The following is a 19,880-nucleotide window of genomic DNA, read 5'->3' on the forward strand; positions in this document are numbered from 1 at the left end:
TGAAAGTATGTGGATTTGTTCATGCCCAAGTATAAAGGCTTAGATATGTCAGCATGTTGACACATATCCTTCCCGGAGTAAAATTATTCTAGAAATATGTGCATCAGCGTGCATCAGGTGTGTGTCTTACATGTATCTCACCCCAGATATCTCCCTGCACTCACATGATAGCAGGAAGATTTCTGAGGTCAGGACTGGATGCATGTAGAATTATTTTATTTAACCTTCATTTAACTAGGCCAGTCAGTAAAGAACAAATTCTTATTTTCAATGACGGCCTACAGAAATTGTGCGTGTGTGTGTGTGTGTATGTGTGAGACTTACGACAGTCCTGTTCGTCGGAGTCATCCTCACAGTCGTTGTCCCCGTCACACACCCAGGAGCGGCGGATACACTTCCCATTGTCACAGTGGAAGTCCAGTGGAGAGCAGGTGGGCAGCACTACAGAGGAAAACACCAGCCATTAACACAGCCGAAGCAAAGCACGAGCATACACACACAAATGCATGATAGCGAACATGGCCCCATGGTCACAGCCAATACACAGAGTATACAAATGACATAGACTGTCCAGGTGAATCCAGGTGAATTCTAGGATCCCTTATTGATGTTACTTGTTAAATCCACTTCAATAAGTATAGATGAAGGAGAGGAGACAGGTTAAATAAGGATTTTTAAGCATTGAGACAATTGAGACATGGATTGTGTATGTGTGCCAGTCAGAGGGAGAATGGGCAAGACAAAAGGCAGGCACACCGGCATGTGTCAAGAACTGCAACACTGCTGGGTTTTTCACGCTCAACAGTTTTCTGTATGTATAAGGAATGGTCCTCCGCACAAAAGGACATCCAGCCAACTTTGCACAACGGTGGGAAGCATTGGAGTCAACATGGGCCAGCATCCCTGTGGAACGCTCATGACACATTGTAGAATCCATGCCCCAACAAAGACAGAGACAGAATGAGAACAGAAAGTATAGGAAATAAGCAAAGACAAGGTGATGGCAGGGAAATACACTGGATGGAGGGGAGGTTGGTTATTTATTATCCTCCATATCCTATTCTATGTGTCCATTCCCTGAGTCCAGTACTCAGTGCATTCCTCACTAACTGCATATCCGCTGAGTCTGCTGTACCCATCGCAGAATGACTGGCTCTTTGTCATCAACAGATAATGAAATTACCAAGGAGAGGGGGAGGAAGAGGAGGAGGATGAAGAAGCAGAAGAGTTATCTTTCTTGTGGGCCTTCCGGCCACTAATATATACACACAAACGTACATGCCTGTTGATATGAAGTATGAAATATTGACCGTCCAACATGGACTACATGAAAAATGCATGACTTCACTGAGTAAAGCAGCCCATGCGGCAGCCAGCTATGAAGTCTGAACTGACTGAGTGAAGTAAGAATGAATAATGTGTGTGTGTGTGTGTGTGTGTGTGTGTGTGTCAGAGGCATTATGGAGTAACTGGGTGAAGAAAGCCCCACTGACCCATATAGTCCTGTATTATTAACAGAGAGAGAGAAAAGAGAAAGCGAGAAAGAGAGAGAGAGAGAGAGAGAGAGAGAGAGAGAGAGAGAGAGAAGAAGAAATTGGAAATACAGACATTGTCATCCTACAAGAAACATGGTATAAAGGAGACGGACCCACTTGTTGCCCTCTAAGTTAAGAGCTGGTAGTCCCATCCACCAAACTACCAGGTGTGAAACAGGGAAGAGACAGTGGGTATGCTAACGTGGTATAGAACAGACCTAACCCACTCTATTAAATTAGTTAAAACAGGAACATTTTACATCTGGCGAGAAATTAATGAGGAAATTATTTCATCAGACAAAAATGTCCTCATGTGTGCTACCTACATCCCCCCAATAGAATCCCAATACTTTAACGATGACAGCTTCTCTATCCTAGAGGGGGTGGAGAAGGGATATGTACAAGTCTGTGGCGACCTAAATGCCAGAACTGGACAAGAACCCTCAGCACACAGGGGAACAAAAACATACCTGGAGGGGACAACATTCCCTCCCCCACATGTCCCCGCCTGGACATAACTATGACAACATAACCAACAAAAACTGGTCACATCTCCTGCAGCTTCACAGGAGAGCTGTTTGAATGTAAAACATGTTTTGTTTGTTGCAAAATGCGTTTTTTGGCAGAAATGCCTTTTCGAACAAATGAACTTTCATGTGGCTTAATAATAAACGTGTACGCCATCTGTAAATACGAATACAACTCTTAAATTACAAGCCTTGTTGGTTAAGCCACAGAAAAAGCCAGCAACCTTCCCACTAGCCATGATTGGCTGAGATAATGAGTGGGCTGGACATGCCGAGAGAGGAGTTCGGATTGGTCTGCCATATAAAAGGCTTCAGTCTATTTGAGCTGGTCAGTCTGTGTTGGTAATGATATCGAACGCAGCTTTTTAAATATACACTGCTCAAAAAAATAAAGGGAACACTTAAACAACACAATGTAACTCCAAGTCAATCACACTTCTGTGAAATCAAACTGTCCACTTGGGAAGCAACACTGACTGACAATACATTTCACATGCTGTTGTGCAAATGGAATAGACAACAGGTGGAAATTATAGGCAATTAGCAAGACACCCCCAATAAAGGAGTGGTTCTGCAGGTGGGGACCACAGACCACTTCTCAGTTCCTATGCTTCCTGGCTGATGTTTTGGTCACTGGCGGTGCTTTCACTCTAGTGGTAGCATGAGACGGAGTCTACAACCCACACAAGTGGCTCTGGTAGTGCAGCTCCTCCAGGATGGCACATCAATGCGAGCTGTGGCAAGAAGGTTTGCTGTGTCTGTCAGCGTAGTGTCCAGAGCATGGAGGCGCTACCAGGAGATAGGCCAGTACATCAGGAGACGAGGAGGAGGCCGTAGGAGGGCAACAACCCAGCAGCAGGACCGCTACCGCCACATTTGTGCAAGGAGGAGCACTGCCAGAGCCCTGCAACATGACCTCCAGCAGGCCACAAATGTGCATGTCTCTGCTCAAATTATCAGAAACAGACTCCATGAGGGTGGTATGAGGGCCCGACGTCCACAGGTGGGGGTTGTGCTTACAGCCCAACACCGTGCAGGACGTTTTTCATTTGCCAGAGAACACCAAGATTGGCAAATTCGCCACTGGCGCCCTGTGCTCTTCACAGATGAAAGCAGGTTCACACTGAGCACATGTGACAGACGTGACAGTCTGGAGACGCCGTGGAGAACATTGCTGCCTGCAACATCCTCCAGCATGACCGGTTTGGCGGTGGGTCAGTCATGGTGTGGGGTGGCATTTCTTTGGGGGGCCGCACAGCCCTCCATGTGCTCGCCAGAGGTAGCCTGACTGCCATTAGGTACCGAGATGATATCCTCAGACCCCTTGTGAGACCATATGCTGGTGCGGTTGGCCCTGGGTTCCTCCTAATGCAAGACAATGCTAGACCTCATGTGGCTGGAGTGTGTCAGTAGTTCCTGCAAGAGGAAGGCATTGATGCTATGGACTGGCCCGTCCCCCAGACCTGAATCCAATTGAGCACATCTGGGTCATCATGTCTCGCTCCATCCACCAATGCCACGTTGCACCACAGACTGTCCAGGAGTTGGTGGATGCTTTAGTCCAGGTCTGGGAGGAGATCCCTCAGGAGACCATCCACCACCTCATCAGGAGCATGCCCAGGCGTTGTAGGGAGGGCATACAGGCACGTGGAGGCCACACACACTACTGAGCCTCATTTTGACTTGTTTTAAGGACATTACATCAAAGTTGGATCAGCCTGTAGTGTGGTTTTCCACTTTAATTTTGAGTGTGACTCCAAATCCAGACCCTCCATGGGTTGATAATTTTGATTTCCATTGATCATTTTTGTGTGATTTTGTTGTCAGCACATTCAACTATGTAAAGAAAAAAGTATTTAATAAGAATATTTCATTCATTCAGATCTAGGATGTGTTATTTTAGTGTTCCCTTTATTTTTTGAGCAGTGTATATATGTATATATATAGTGTAGTGGAGCTGCATAGATAAGTGTTGCTCTCCACTCTCTGGAAGATCAAGTTTTGAAATCAGTGGAATTAGAGTATGATAGCTAAAGAGATGGAAACATGAACACACTCCTAGTGCCATACTTCAGGCGCCGACAGAGATGGCCGCGTCGCTTCGCGTTCCTAGGAAACTATGCAGTTTTTTGTTTTTTTACGTGTTATTTCTTACATTGGTACCCCAGGTCATCTTAGGTTTCATTACATACAGTCGAGAAGAACTACTGAATATAAGAGCAGCGTCAACTCACCATCAGTACGACCAAGAATATGACTTTCCCGAAGCGGTTCCTGGGTTCTGCCTTTCACCCAGGACAACAGAATGGATCCCAGGCGGCGACCAAAAACAACGACTTCGTAAAAGAGGGAAACAAAGCGGTCTTCTGGTCAGACTCCGGAGACGCGCAACACTCCCTAGCATACTTCTCGCCAATGGCCAGTCTCTTGACAACAAGGTTGATGAAATCCGAGCAAGGGTAGCATTCCAGAGGGACATCAGAGACTGTAACGTTCTTTGCTTCATGGAAACATGGCTCACTCGAGAGACGCTATCGGAGTCGGAGCAGCCAGCTGGTTTCTCCACGCATCGCGCCGACAGAAACAAACATCTTTCTGGTAAGAAGAGGGGCGGTGGCGTATCCTTTATGGTTAACGAGACGTGGTGTGGTCACAACACCATACAGGAACTCAAGTCCTTCTGTTCACCTGATTTAGAATTCCTCACAATCAAATGTCAACCGCATTATCTACCAAGGGAATTCTCTTCGATTATAATCACAGCCGTATATATTCCCCCCCAAGCAGACACATCGATGCCTCTGAACGAACTTTATTTGACTCTTTGCAAACTGGAATCCACATATCCTGAGGCTGCATTCATTGTAGCTGGGGATTTTAACAAGGCTAATCTGAAAACAAGACTCCCTAAATTGTATCAGAATATCGATTGCGCAACCAGGGCTGGTAAAACCTTGGATCATTGCTATTCTAACTTCCGCGACGCATATCCTTTCGGAAAAGCTGACCACGACTCCATTTTGTTGTTCCCTGCCTACAGACAGAAGCTAAAACAAGACGCTCCCGCGTTGAGGTCTGTTCAACGCTGGTCCGACCAATCCGATTCCACGCTCCAAGACTGCTTCCATTACGTGGACTGGGATATGTTTCGTATTGCGTCAAACAACAACATTGACGAATACGCTGATTCGGTGTGCGAGTTCATTAGAACGTGCGTTGAAGATGTCGTTCCCATAGCAACAATTAAAACATTCCCAAACCAGAAACCGTGGATTGATGGCAGCATTCGCGTGAGACTGAAAGCGTGAACCACTGCTTTTAATCAGGGCAGGTGACCGGAAACATGACCGAATACAAACAGTGTAGCTATTCCCATCCGCAAGGCAATCAAACAAGCTAAGCGTCAGTATAGAGACAAAGTAGAATCGCAATTCAACGGCTCAGACACAAGATGTATGTGGCAGGGTCTACAGTCAATCACGGATTACAAAAAGAAAACCAGCCCAGTCACGGACCAGGATGTCTTGCTCCCAGGCAGACTAAATAACTTTTTTGCCCGCTTTGAGGACAATACAGTGCCACTGACACGGCCCGCAACCAAAACATGCGGACTCTCCTTCACTGCAGCTGAGGTGAGTAAAACATTTAAACGTGTTAACCCTCGCAAGGCTGCAGGCCCAGACGGCATCCCCAGCCGCGCCCTCAGAGCATGCGCAGACCAGCTGGCTGGTGTGTTTAGGGACATATTCAATCAATCCTTATCCCAGTCTGCTGTTCCCACATGCTTCAAGAGGGCCACCATTGTTCCTGTTCCCAAGAAAGCTAAGGTAACTGAGCTAAACGACTACCGCCCCGTAGCACTCACTTCCGTCATCATGAAGTGCTTTGAGAGACTAGTCAAGGACCATATCACCTCCACCCTACCTGACACCCTAGACCCACTCCAATTTGCTTACTGCCCAAATAGGTCCACAGATGATTCAATCTCAACCACACTGCACACTGCCCTAACCCATCTGGACAAGAGGAATACCTATGTGAGAATGCTGTTCATCGACTACAGCTCAGCATTTAACACCATAGTACCCTCCAAACTCGTCATCAAGTTTGAGACCCTGGGTCTCGACCCCGCCCTGTGCAACTGGGTACTGGACTTCCTGAAGGGCCGCCCCCAGGTGGTGAGGGTAGGTAACAACATCTCCACCCCGCTGATCCTCAACACTGGGGCCCCACAAGGGTGCGTTCTGAGCCCTCTCCTGTACTCCCTGTTCACCCACGACTGCGTGGCCACGCACGCCTCCAACTCAATCATCAAGTTTGCGGACAACACAACAGTGGTAGGCTTGATTACCAACAACGACGAGACGGCCTACAGGGAGGAGGTGAGGGCCCTCGGAGTGTGGTGTCAGGAAAATAACCTCACACTCAACGTCAACAAAACTAAGGAGATGATTGTGGACTTCAGTAAGCAGCAGAGGGAACACCCCCCTATCCACATCGATGGGACAATAGTGGATAGGGTAGTAAGTTTTAAGTTCCTCGGCGTACACATCATAGACAAACTGAATTGGTCCACCCACACAGACAGCATTGTGAAGAAGGCGCAATAGCGCCTCTTCAACCTCAGGAGGCTGAAGAAATTCGGCGTGTCACCAAAAGCACTCACAAACTTCTACAGATGCACAATTGAGAGCATCCTGTCGGGCTGTATCACCGCCTGGTACGGCAACTGCTCCGCCCACAACCGTAAGGCTCTCCAGAGGGTAGTGAGGTCTGCACAACGCATTACCGGGGGCAAACTACCTGCCCTCCAGGACATCTACACCACCCGATGTCACAGGAAGGCCATAAAGATCATCAAGGACAACAACCACCCGAGCCACTGCCTGTTCACCCCGTTATCATCCAGAAGGCGGGGTCAGTACAGGTGCATCAAAGCTGGGACCGAGAGACTGAAAAACAGCTTCTATCTCAAGGCCATCAGACTGTTAAACAGCCACCACTATCATTGAGTGGCTGCTGCCAACACACTGACTCAACTCCAGCCACTTTAATAATGGGAATTGATGGGAATTGATGTAAAAATATATCACTAGCCACTTTAAACAATGCTATTTAATATAATGTTTACATACCCTACATTATTAATTTCATATGTATACGTATATACTGTACTCTATCATCTACTGCATCTTTATGTAATACATGTATCACTAGCCACTTTAAACTATGCCACTTTGTTTACATACCCTACATTACTCATCTAATATGTATATACTGTACTCGATACCATCTACTGCATCGTGCCTATGCCGCTCTGTACCATCAGTACCGTGATTTGATTTGAACAACGGACTCGAGAAATAAGCTCATCAACTGTGTCTGCAGCAGACGTGATACCCTCTGTCATGGCATTGAAATGCCTGCTCAACAAAACTGCCAACACAGACCGTGGGGTTAAACGTACAAAAGTCATCGAGCCTGTGAACAAGTGATTCGGTGGCATTCTCTCTGAGCCTCTTTACTGTGTCGCCACCATGCTCGATGATAGGTACAAGGACCACTACTTCGATGCAGACAAGAAACAAAGTTGACGTGAAATGTTACACACACAGCTGGACAAGATGAAAAGGACAGAGTGACAGTGCGCACCGAGGCAGAGGACCCACGACAGAAGAGGCCACAGACAGAGCTGAAACTTCTCGGCTTGACAAGTATGATGAAATCCTAGTTGAGAATGAAATGACTGAACAAATGAACAAAACAGCACAGAAGGTAAGGGAAAGAAATCGGTTTTTATTATGTTTTACTGGTAATGGGTAAATGCCAACAAAATAACTTTTTGGTCAGTGTGGTGTGTGTAAGTTTGCACATTTTGGGGAATATTCAGAGGTGGAAACTTTCCTTGGGAATTAACGGGAATATCTGGGAATTAATGGAAATACATGCAAATTAATATAATTTAAATGTAGATGTTTTTTGCATTGGACATATTTACCATGTCCTATGGAGAAAGAAACATAAACCTTTACCGTATCATAAGACAATTGCAAATGATAGAAATAAAAAAAACAATTTAGTTATGAATTGAACTTTAATTATATGAGTTGACTCTTCACATGGGATAATTTTACTGAACAACAAAAGAAAGGGAATATTGAATGCTCCATCGCATCTCCCAAAAAAACATTTTCAACATACATCCAAGAATCCAAGATGGCGTAGCAGTCAGACGTCCTTGTCCTGTCGTGTCCCTTGTATATATCATTTTACATATTTTTCGTCGCATATCCTTTGAAATATTTTGCTAAACCTCATCAACTAAATAATCTCCTGCAACCCGCCTCACCCAATGTGGCGTGGATCTTCTTTTTTTCCCTAAGTATAATTACTTCGGATCTGGAATCCCTCAACTTAAGCTAGCCAGCTAACTACCAGATATCAGTCTGCAAACCATTGCCAGCGGTCATCAGCTAACCTTCAGCTTGGAAAGCTCTCGCCAGTTCGAACAACGTGACTCTAACCAGAGCATAACGGACCTGTTATTTTTATCCCCGGATTCCTACCGCAAACTGAACATTTTCATCTGGATCTTCACACCTAGCTAACCGCAATCCCGGATGACTACTCCTGGCTAGCGTTTCCATCCCCGAGCAAGCACCAATTTAGCTTGAAGCTAGCCCGGCCAGTGCTCCTGTTCTACCACCGAAGCAAACTCCTGGGCTACAATATCGGCCTGCTAGCTACCTAGAGCTACTTGAAACTCTACTAATTCCACGACTGGTCTATCGACGTCACCGCACAAAGAGGAAAAAAACAGACTTACCCCCATCGCAACGCCCCCCCCAAAGGCTAACTTTTTAGCCCTGCTATCTGCTTGCTTGCTAACCCGGTCTGCTAACTGCTAAACTGCCGGGCCCTGGTCTGCTAACTGTTAGCTTGCCTGCCCAGTCTGCTAACTACTAGCCCTTGCTAACTGCTTGCTTGCTAACCAGGTCTGCTAACTGCTAGCCCTTGCTAACTGCTTCCTTGCTAACCCGGCCTGCAAACTGCTAACTTGCCCTGGTCTACTAGCTGCTAGCTGGTTTAGCTCCGGCCTACTAACTGTTAGCTTGTTAGCCTGCTAACTGTCTGAATGGCCGTGTTCCCAGCCAGCCCAACCACTCACTGGACCCATATGTTCACTTGGCTACGCATGTCTCTCTCTAATATCAATATGCCTTGTCCATTACTGTCCTGGTTAGTGATTACTGTCTTATTTCACTGTAGAGCCTCTAGCCCTGCTCAATATGCCTTAACCAACCATGTTGTTCCACCTCCTACATATGCGATGACATCACCTGGTTTAAACATCTCTAGAGACTATATCTCTCTCTTCATTACTCAATGCCTTGGTTAACCTCCAATGTACTCACATCCTACCTTACCTTTGTCTGTACGCTATGCCTTGAATCTATGCTATCGTGCCCAGAAACCTGCTCCTTTTACTCTCTGTTCTGAACGTGCTAGACGGCCAGTTCGTATAGTCTTTAGCCGTATCCTTATCCTACATCTCCTCTGTTCCTCTGGTGATGTGGAGGTTAATCCAGGTCCTGCAGTGCCTAGCTCCACTCCCACTCCCCAGGTGCTCTAATTTGTTAACTTCTATAAAAGTAAAAGCCTTGGTTTCATGCATGTTAACATTAGAAGCATACTCCCTAAGTTTGTTTTACTCACTGCTTTAGCACACTCTGCCAACCCAGATGTCTTAGACGTGTCTGAATCCTGGCTTAGGAAAACCACCAAAAACCCTGAAATCTCCATGGCTAACTATAACGTTTTCCGCCAAGATAGAACTGCCAAACGGGGCGGTGTTGCAATCTACTGCAAAGATAACCTGCAGAGTTCTGTATTACTTTCTAAGTCTGTACCCAAACAATTTGAGCTTCTACTTCTAAAAATGCACCTTTCCAGACACAAGTCTCTCACTGTTGCCGCATGCTATAGACCTCCCTCTGCCCCCAGCTGTGCCCTCGACACTATATGTGAACTGATTGCCCCCCATCTATCTTCTGAGCTCGTGCTACTAGGTGACCTAAACTGGGACATGCTTAACACCCCGACCACCCTACAAACTAAGCTTGATGCCCTCAATCTCACACAAATTATCAATGAACCTACCAGGTACAACCCCAAATCAGTAAACACGGGCACCCTCATAGATATCATCCTAACTAATTCACCCTCCAAATACACCTCTGCTGTTTTCAATCAAGATCTCGGCGATCACTGCCTCATTGCCTGCATCCGTAATGGGTCTGCGACCAAATGACCACCCCTCATCACTGTCAAACGCTCCCTGAAACACTTCTGCGAGCAGGCCTTTCTAATCGACCTGGCCGGGGTATCCTGGAATGACATTGACCACATCCAGTCAGTAGATGATGCCTGGCTATTCTTTAAAAGTGCCTTCCTCACCATCTTAAATAAGCATGCCCCTCTCAAAAAATGTAGAACTAGGAATAGATATAGTCCTTGGTTCACGCCAGACCTGTCTGCCCTTGACCAGCACAAAACTTTCCTGTGGCGTTCTGCATTAGCATCGAATAGCCCCCGTGATAGGCAACTTTTCAGGGAAGTTAGGAACCAATATACACAGGCAGTTAGAAAAGCTATGGAAAGCTTTTTCAAACAGAAATTTGCATCCTGTAGTACTAACTCAAAAAAGTTCTGGGACACTGTAAAGTCCATGGAGAATAAAAGCACCTCCTCCCAGCTGCTCACTGCTCTGAGGCTAGGAAACATTGTCACCACCGATAAATCTACAATAATTGAGAATTTCAATAAGCATTTCTCTACGGCTGGCCATGCTTTCCACATGGATACCCCTACCCCGGTCAACTGCCCAGCACTCTCCACAGCAACCGGCCAAAGCCCCCACCATTTCTCCTTTACCCTAATCCAGATAGCCGATGTTCTGAAAGAGCTGCAAAATCTGGACCCCTACAAATCAGCCGGGCTAGACAATCTTGACCCTCTCTTTCTAAAATGATCTGCCGAAATTGTTGAAACCCCTATTACTAGCCTGTTCAACCTCTCTTTCGTGTCATCTGAGATTCCCAAAGATTGGAAAGCTGCCACGGTCATCCCCCTCTTCAAAGGGGGTGACACTCTAGTCCCAATTGCTACAGACCTATATCTATCCTACCGTCTTTCTAAGGTCTTCGAAATCCAAGATAACAAACAGATTACTGACCATTTCGAATCCCACCATACCTTCTCCGCTATGCAATCTGGTTTCAGAGCTGGTCATGGGTGCACCTCAGCCACGCTCATGGTTCTAAACGACATCAAAACCGCCATCGATAAGAGACATTACTGTGCAGCCGTATTCATCGACCTGGCCAAAAGGCTTTCGACTCTGTCAATCACAACATTCTTATTGGCAGACTCGACAGCCTTGGTTTCTCAAATGATTGCCTCGCCTGGTTTACCAACTACTTCTCTGATAGGAGTTCAGTGTGTCAAATCGGAGGGCCTGTTGTCTGGACCTCTGACAGTCTCTATGGGTGTGCCACAGGGTTCAATTCTCGCGCCGACTCTCTTTTCTGTATACAACAATGATGTTGCTCTTGCTGCTGGTGATTCTCTGATCCACCTCTACGCAGACGACACCATTCTGTATACTTCTGGCCCCTCCTTGGACACTGTGTTAACTAACCTCCAGACGAGCTTCAATGCCATACAACTCTCCTTCCGTGGCCTCCAATTGCTCTTAAACGCAAGTAAAACTAAATGCATGCTTTTCAATCGATCGCTGCCAGCACCTGCTCGCCCGTCCAGCGTCACTACTCTGGACGGCTCTGACTTAGAATACGTGGACAACTACAAATACCTAGGTGTCTGGTTAGACTATAAACTCTCCTTCCAGACTCACATTAAGCATCTCCAATCCAAAATTAAATCTAGAATCGGCTTCCTATATCGCAACAAAGCATCCTTCACTCATGCTGCCAAACATACCCTCGTAAAACTGACCATCCTACCCATCCTCAACTTCGGTGATGTCATCTATAAAATAGCCTCCAACACTCCACTCAACAAACTGTATGCAGTCTATCACAGTGCCATCCGTTTTGTCACCAAAGCCCCATACACTACCCACCATTGCGACCTGTACGCTCTCGTTGGTTGGCCCTCGCTTCATACTCATCACCAAACCCACTGGCTGCAGGTTATCTACAAGTTTCTGCTAGGTAAAGCCCCGCCTTATCTCAGCTCACTGGTCACCATAGCAGCACCCACTCGTAGCATGCGCTCCAGCAGGTAAATCTCACTGGTCACCCCCAAAGCCAATTCCTCCTTTGGTCGTCTTTCCTTCCAGTTCTCTGCTGCCCATGACTGGAACGAATTGCAAAAATCTCTGAAGCTGGAGACTCACATCTCCCTCACTAGCTTTAAGCACCAGCTGTCAGAGCAATTTACAGATCATTGCACCTGTGCTTAGCCTATCTGTAAACAGCCCATCTATCCACCTACCTCATCCCAATACGGGTATTTATTTATTTATTTTGCTCCTTTGCAACCCAGTATCTCTACCTGCACATTCATCTTCTGCCGATCTACCATTCCAGTGTTTAATTGCTATATTGTAATTACTTCGCCACCATGGCATATTTATTTCCTTAACTTACATCATTTGCACTCACTGTATATAGACTTTTGTTTTCTTTTGTTCTACTGTATTATTGACTATATGTTTTGTTTATTCCATGTGTAACTCTGTGTTGCATGCTTTTGTGTGTGTGTGTGTTCTCAAACAAGGAAGAGTTGCGCTCTGATGTTGGTGGGATTTGGAGGATGATGGAGGCAACAGGGGAAAGCACCTCAGATCCACAAATTCCCTTCCACCAGGTGGCTGATGAGATACACTACCGTTCAAGAGCATAGGGTGACTTAGCAATGTCCTTGTTTTTGAAAGAAAATCATTTTTTTTGTCCATTAAAATAACATCAAATTGATCAGAAATACTGTGTAGACATTGTTAATGTTGTAAATGACTATTGTAGCTGGAAACGGCTGACTTTTTATGGAATATCTACATAGGCGTACAGAGGCCCATTATCAGCAACCATCACTCTTGTGTTCCAATGGCACATTGTGTTAGCTAATATAAGTTTATAATTTTAAAGGTCTTTAGAAAGATCATTAGAAAACCCTTTTGCAATTATGTTAGCAAAGCTGAAAACTGCTGTTCTGATTAAATAAGCAATAAAACTGGCCTTCTTTAGACTATTTGAATATCTGGAGCATCAGCATTTGTGGGTTCGATTACAGGCTCAAAATGGCCAGAAACAAATAAATTTCATCTGAAACTCATGTCTGTTCTTGTTCTGAGAAATGCAGGCTATTCCATGCAAGAAATTGCCAAGAAACTGAAGATTTCGTACAACGCTGTGTATGACTCCCTTCACAGAACAGCACAAACTGCCTCTAACCAGAAAAGAAAGAGGGGTGGGAGGCCCCGGTGTACAACGGAGCAAGAGGACAAGTACATTAGAGTGTCTAGTTTGAGAAACAGACACCTCACAAGTCCTCAACTGGCAGCTTCATTAAATAGTACCAGCAAAACACCAGTCTCAACGTCAACAATGAAAAGGTGACTCCGGGATGCTGGCCTTCTAGGCAGAGTTCCTCTGTCCAGTGTCTGTGTTCTTTTGCCCATCTTAATATTTTTATTTTATTGGCCAGTCTGAGATTTGGCTTTTTCTTTGCAACTCTGCCTGAGCTAGATTGCTGCTTTACCTTGATGACCCTTCACATACCAAACTATTTCTTTGGCTCTCTTGTAGATTGTATCCATTGTTTTCAGTGCCATGATGTCCTTGAGGAGCAGATTCAATGCATGCATAGCACAGCCAATGGATGTGATGTGAAGGTAGGACTCCTCCACTTTAGACCAGTGCAAACACCAGTCCAAATACCTTCTGTGGTCCAAGGTCATTGATGACTGACTAACCTTTATTTAACTAGGCAAGTCAGTTAAGAACACATTCTATTTACAATGGAAAGGAAAAAATATATATCGGTATCGGCCAAAAATGTAAAAATGTAAAATGTTTAGTCACCAATCCCCTTCTCCCTCCTCTACCCAGAACCATCCCTTCTCTCTCCAGAATGATAGGATGGATAGTGGTCACATCTGTGCAGTGGTGGTAGTGTCAATTACAGTGAGTTGAATCAGTGACGTGGAGAATGAAACAGTTCAGTCACAGTTCAGTGAAGAGCTGTGTGTTAGTGTCTTAACAAGAGTTTGGAGAACTTGCCCGAACCACTGATACAGGGACAAAACTTTTTTAGCCTTTATTAGTGGATACGGTTAGGATAGGGTGTCGGGAAATCTGATCCAAGGGCTGTGTTTAGGGGCAACTTCTACCATGAGATTATTTGTATTTAGCACTCTAGCACAGTCTTTGAGCTAGCACCGAACACTGAATTCCCCTTTCAACTTCGAATAATTCTACTGAATTGGGCGTCAGAGAGCGCAGTGTAAATACACACGTATGTAGGCAGGGCACCCACAAGCATAAGTTAAACAAAGAACCACATCGCCATAAGGAATAAAAACCATTTGTGCTCACACAAACATGAGCAATCACACACAAACAATGTTGTAGTGGAGAGTAAATGCACACACAGCGCTTATGCAATGTTCATATTTTCTGTGTACGTTTACCCACCGTTTGCAGAAATAAGCATTGAAAGTGTTGCTTTACTCTCCCACCTATTTTTTACCACTACATTACTGCACACACATATTTGAGAAATCTAACACACACACACACCATGTCTTGGTTGTGGTATCAGATGGATCAGTTGGGAGTTGATGAGGTCTCCTCCTAATGCTTCGATGCCTGCTCAGCTCCTCTCATCCCACTGCATTCCAAGCGCGCACAGGCACATGCACACACAAATCCACTTTTGCTCATCTCTCTCCAAGGTCTAAGAAGCAGAACGTGCTTCAACTTCACCATCTTTCCCAGGGTGTCGGAGTGTAAGCCACACACTCTGACTTTGCCTTTCCCAAGGCTATTCCTGGCAGAGCCAAAGGATTCAAACTCACATTCCAACCAGTGTTCCCACACACCTGCCATTCCCATCACCACTATGCGCAGACATGTGCAAACACACGGACCACTTGGTTTATGGTGTGTGTGAGTGGCAGCGAGAGAGAAATACTGTAGATAAAAAAGGTGTGTACAAGAGTCTCTTTTTCTCCCTCTCCGACCCTCTCTCCCCCTCTCCTAAGGAAGAGGGGGACGTTTTATGATATGAATGTAGGAGGTTTTTGGTGGCTTGGAGGAGCAAAGTTAATGGGCTCTCCTTTGCTGGAACAGAGCTACATCAAGTACCCCTAATGGGACCAATATACTGTGAAGAAAAATGGGCTTTTCAATCACATTGTAACTACTTTACCTAGACCTATTTTATGTACCGCGAGAACATAATTGGCTTTGTGTATTTAGAGGTAGAGGTTTATAGGTCATCTCAGGTGGCTGGCTCACCTGAGAAATGTCAGAATACCTGCAGGGACGGTCTCTTTGCCTCCGACTTGCTCTCTCTCTTCCTCAAACAAACTGTCTCGCTTTCTCAAACTGCCCTTCTCACTTTCTCTGTCTCACACATACAAGCCCTCTCTCTTACTCTCCTTCCTGATAACCGTCTCTCTCAATTAAATTCAATTCAAAGGGCTTTATTGGCATGGGAAGCATATGTTTATATTGTTTGTCTATTCTATTTGCTTTGGCAAAAGGGAAATAAACAATCAGTAAAAATTACACTCACAAAGCATATAGACATTTCAAATGTTATATTATTGGCTATGTACAGTGTTGTAACGATCAATGTACACTCTCAATTCAATTCAAGGGACTTTATTGGCATGGGAAACATATGTTAACATTGCCAAAGCAAGTGAAGTCGATAATATGCAAAAGTGAAATGAACAGTAAACATTACACACAGAAGTGCCAAAAGAATAAAGACATTACAAATGTCATATTATGTATATATACAGTGTTGTAATGATGTACAAATGGTTAAAGTACAAAAGGGAAAATAAATAATCTTAAATATGGGTTGTATTTACACTGGTGTTTGTTCTTCACTGGTTGCCTTTTTCTTGTAGCAACAGGTCCCAAATCTTGGAGCTGTGATGGCACACTGTGGTATTTCACCCAGTAGATATGGGAGTTTATGGATTTGTTTTCAAATTCTTTGTGGGTCTGTGTAATCTGAGGGAAATATGTCTCTTTAATATGGTCATACATTTGGCAGGAGGTTAGGAAGTGCAGCTCAGTTTCCACCTCATTTTGTGGGCAGTGTGTACATAGCCGGTCTGCCTATGGTGGCCATTCTCAAAAGCAAGGCTATGCTCACTGAGTGTGTACATAGCCTGTCTTATCTTGAGAGCCTGGTCTGCCTATGGTGGCCATTCTCAAAAGCAAGGCTATGCTCACTGAGTGTGTACATAGTCAAAGCTTTCCTTAAGTTTGGGTCAGTCACAGTGTTCAGGTATTCTGCCACTGTGCACTCTCTGTTTAGAGCCAAATAGCATTCTACTTTGCTCTGTTTTTTTGTTAATTCTTTCCAATGTGTCAAGTAATTATATATTTGTTTTCTCAAGATTTCGTTGGGTCTAATTGTGTTGCTGACCTGGGGCTCCGTGGGGTCTGTTTGTGTTTGTGAACAGAGCCCCAAGACCAGCTTGCTTAGTGGAATCTTCTCCAGGTTCATCTCTCTGTAGGTGATGGCTTTGTTATGGAAGGTTTTGGGAATAGCTTCCTTTTAGGTGGTTGTAGAATTTAACGGCTCTTTTCTGAATTTTGATAATTAGTGAGTGTCTGCCTAATTCTGCTCTGCATGCATTATTTGGTGTTTTACGTTGTACACATAGGATATTTTTGCAGAATTCTTCTGCATGCAGTCTCAATTTGGTGTTTGTCCCATTTGTGAATTCATGGTTGGTGAGCGGACCTCAGACCTCACAACCATAAACGGCAATGGGTTATATGACTGATTCAAGTATTTTATTTCCAGATCCTGATTGGTATGTCGAATTTTATGTTCCTTTTGATGGCATAGAATGCCCTTCTTGTCTCTCAGATCGTTCACAGCTTTGTGGAAGTAACCTGTGGCGCTGATGTTATAGTTCTTTGTGTGCTCTAGGGCAACGGTTTCTAAACTGAATTTGAGGTCCTGGCGACTGGACCTTATTTGGAACATCATTATTTTGGTCTTACTGAGATTTACTGTCAGGGCCCAGGTCTGGCAGAATCTGGTTGGTGACAGTAGCACCGGATCATCAACAAACAGTAGACATTTGAATTCAGATTCATGTAAGATGAGGCCGGGTGCTGCAGACCGTTCTCGTGCCCTCGCCAATTCGATGATTTTGACAGTTGAAGTCGGAAGTTTACAAACACCTTAGCCAAATACATTTCAACTCAGTTTTTCACAATTCCTGACATTGAATCCAAGTAAAAATTACCTGTCTTTAGTCAGTTACGATCACCACTTGATATTAAAAATGTGAAATGCCAGTGGATCAAAAGTTTACATACACTCAATTAGTATTTGGTAGCATTGCCTTTAAATTGTTTGACTTGGGTCAAACGTTTCGGGTAGACTTCCACAAGCTTCCCACAATAAGTTGGGTGAATATTGGCCCATTCCTCCTGACAGAGCAGGTGTAACTGAGCCAGGATTGTAAAGGCCTTCTTGCTCACACACACTTTTTCAGTTCAAATGTTCTATAGGTTTGAAGTCAGGGCTTTGTGGATGGCCACTCCAATACCTTGACTTTGTTGTCCTTAAGCCATTTTGCCACAACTTTGGAAAAATACTTGGGGTCATTGTCCATTTGGAAGACCCATTTGAAACCAAGCTTTAACTTCCTGACTGATGTCTTGAGATGTTGCTTCAATATATCCACACAATTCTCCACCCTCATGATGCCATCTATTTTCAGCAAAGCACCCCCACAACATGATGCTGCCAACCCCGTGCTTCACGGGTGGGATGGTGTTCTTTGGCTTGCCAGCATCCCACTTTTTCCTCCAAACATAATGATGGTCATTATGGCCAAACAGTTCTATTTTTGTTTCATCAGACCAGAGGACAAAAGTATGATCTTTGTCCCCGTGTGCAGTTGAAAAACGTAGTCTGGCTTTTTTATGGCGGCCTTTATGGCGGCTGAGCGGCCTTTATGGTTATGTCGATATAGGACTAGTTTTACTGTGGCAATAGATACTTTTGTACCGGTTTCCTCTAGCATCTTCACAAGATCCTTTGCTGTTCTTCTGGGATTGATTTGCACTTTTCACACCAAATTACATTCATCTCTAGGAGACAAAACGCGTCTCCTTCCTGAGCGGAATGATGGCAGTCTGTTCCCATGGTGTTCATACTTGCATACTATTGTTTGTACAGATGAACGTGGTACCTTCAGGCATTTGGAAATTGTTCCCAAGGATGAACCAGACTTGTGGAGGTCTACAAATATTTTTTGAGGTCTTGGCTGATTTCTTTTGATTTTCCCATAGTGTCAAGCCAAGAGGCACTGAGTTTGAAGGTAGACCTTAAAAAATACATCCACAGATACACTAATTGACATCATTTGAGTCAATTTGAGGTACTTCTAAAGCCATGACATCATTTTATCAAATTTTCCAAGCTATTTAAAGGCACAGTCAACTTAGTGTATGTAATCTTCTGACCGATTGGAATTATGATACAGTGAATTATAAGTGAAGCTCGTGCTACTAGGTGACCTAAACTGGGACATGCTTAACACCCCGGCCATCCTACAATCTAAGATTGATGTCCTCAATCTCACACAAATTACCAATGAACCCACCGGGTACAACCCCAAATCCGTAAACACGGGCACCCGAATAGATATCATCCTAACCAACCTGCCCTCCAAATACACCTCTGCTGCTTTCAACCAAGATCTCAGCAATCACTGCCTCATTGCCTGCATCCGTAATGGGTCAAACGACCACCCCTCATCATTGTCAAAAGCTCCCTAAAACACTTCACTCAGGCCTTTCTAAACGACCTGATCCGGGTATCCTGGAAGGATTTTGACCTCATCCCGTCAGTAGAGGATGCCTGGTCATTCTTTAAAAGTGCCATCCTCGCCATCTTAAATAAGCATGCCCCTTTCAAAAAATGTCGAGCCAGGAACAGATATAGCCCTTGGTTCTCTCCAGACCTGACTGCCCTTGACCAGCACAAAAACATCCTGTGGCGTTCTGCATTAGAATCGAAATGCCATCGTGATAGGCAACTTTTCGGGGAAGTTAGGACCCAATATACACAGGCAGTTAGGAAAGCGAAGGCTAGCTTTTTCAAGCAGAAATTTGCATCCTGTAGTACAAACTCAAAACAGTTCTGGGACACTGTAAAGTCCATGGAGAATGAGAGCACCTCTTTCCAGCTGCCCACTGTACTGAGGCTAGGAAACACTGTCACCAACAGTGACGATAAATCCACTATAATTGAGAATTTCAATAAGCATTTTTCTACGGCTGGCCATGCTTTCCACCTGGCTACCCCTACCCCGGTCAACAGCCCTGCACTCCCCACAGCAACTCGCCCAAGCCACACCCATTTCTCCTTCACCTAAAAACAGGTAGCTGACGTTCTGAAAGAGCTGCAAAATCTGGACCCCTACAAATCAGCCGGGATAGACAATCTGGACCCTCTCTTTCGTTCAACCTCTCTTTTGTATCGTCTGAGATTCCCCAAGATGGCAGACTCAACAGCCTTGGTT

The 19,880-nt window shown here is 44.8% G+C and overlaps 1 protein-coding gene across 3 annotated transcripts in view; it reads right to left on the reverse strand.

Moving 5' to 3' along the window:
* Window positions 1-19,880, reverse strand: part of lrp4 (low density lipoprotein receptor-related protein 4) — a 226,213-nt gene that overhangs the window by 80,562 nt on the left and 125,771 nt on the right. For all 3 annotated transcript variants that reach the window (XM_042320844.1, XM_024418426.2, XM_042320845.1), the window contains exon 3: window positions 325-441. In XM_042320844.1, the coding sequence (XP_042176778.1) occupies window positions 325-441 (117 nt within the window). The remainder of the gene's footprint in view (window positions 1-324; window positions 442-19,880) is intronic.

The sequence above is a fragment of the Oncorhynchus tshawytscha genome, linkage group LG04 (assembly GCF_018296145.1).
Source record: "Oncorhynchus tshawytscha isolate Ot180627B linkage group LG04, Otsh_v2.0, whole genome shotgun sequence".
Lineage (NCBI taxonomy): Eukaryota > Metazoa > Chordata > Actinopteri > Salmoniformes > Salmonidae > Oncorhynchus > Oncorhynchus tshawytscha.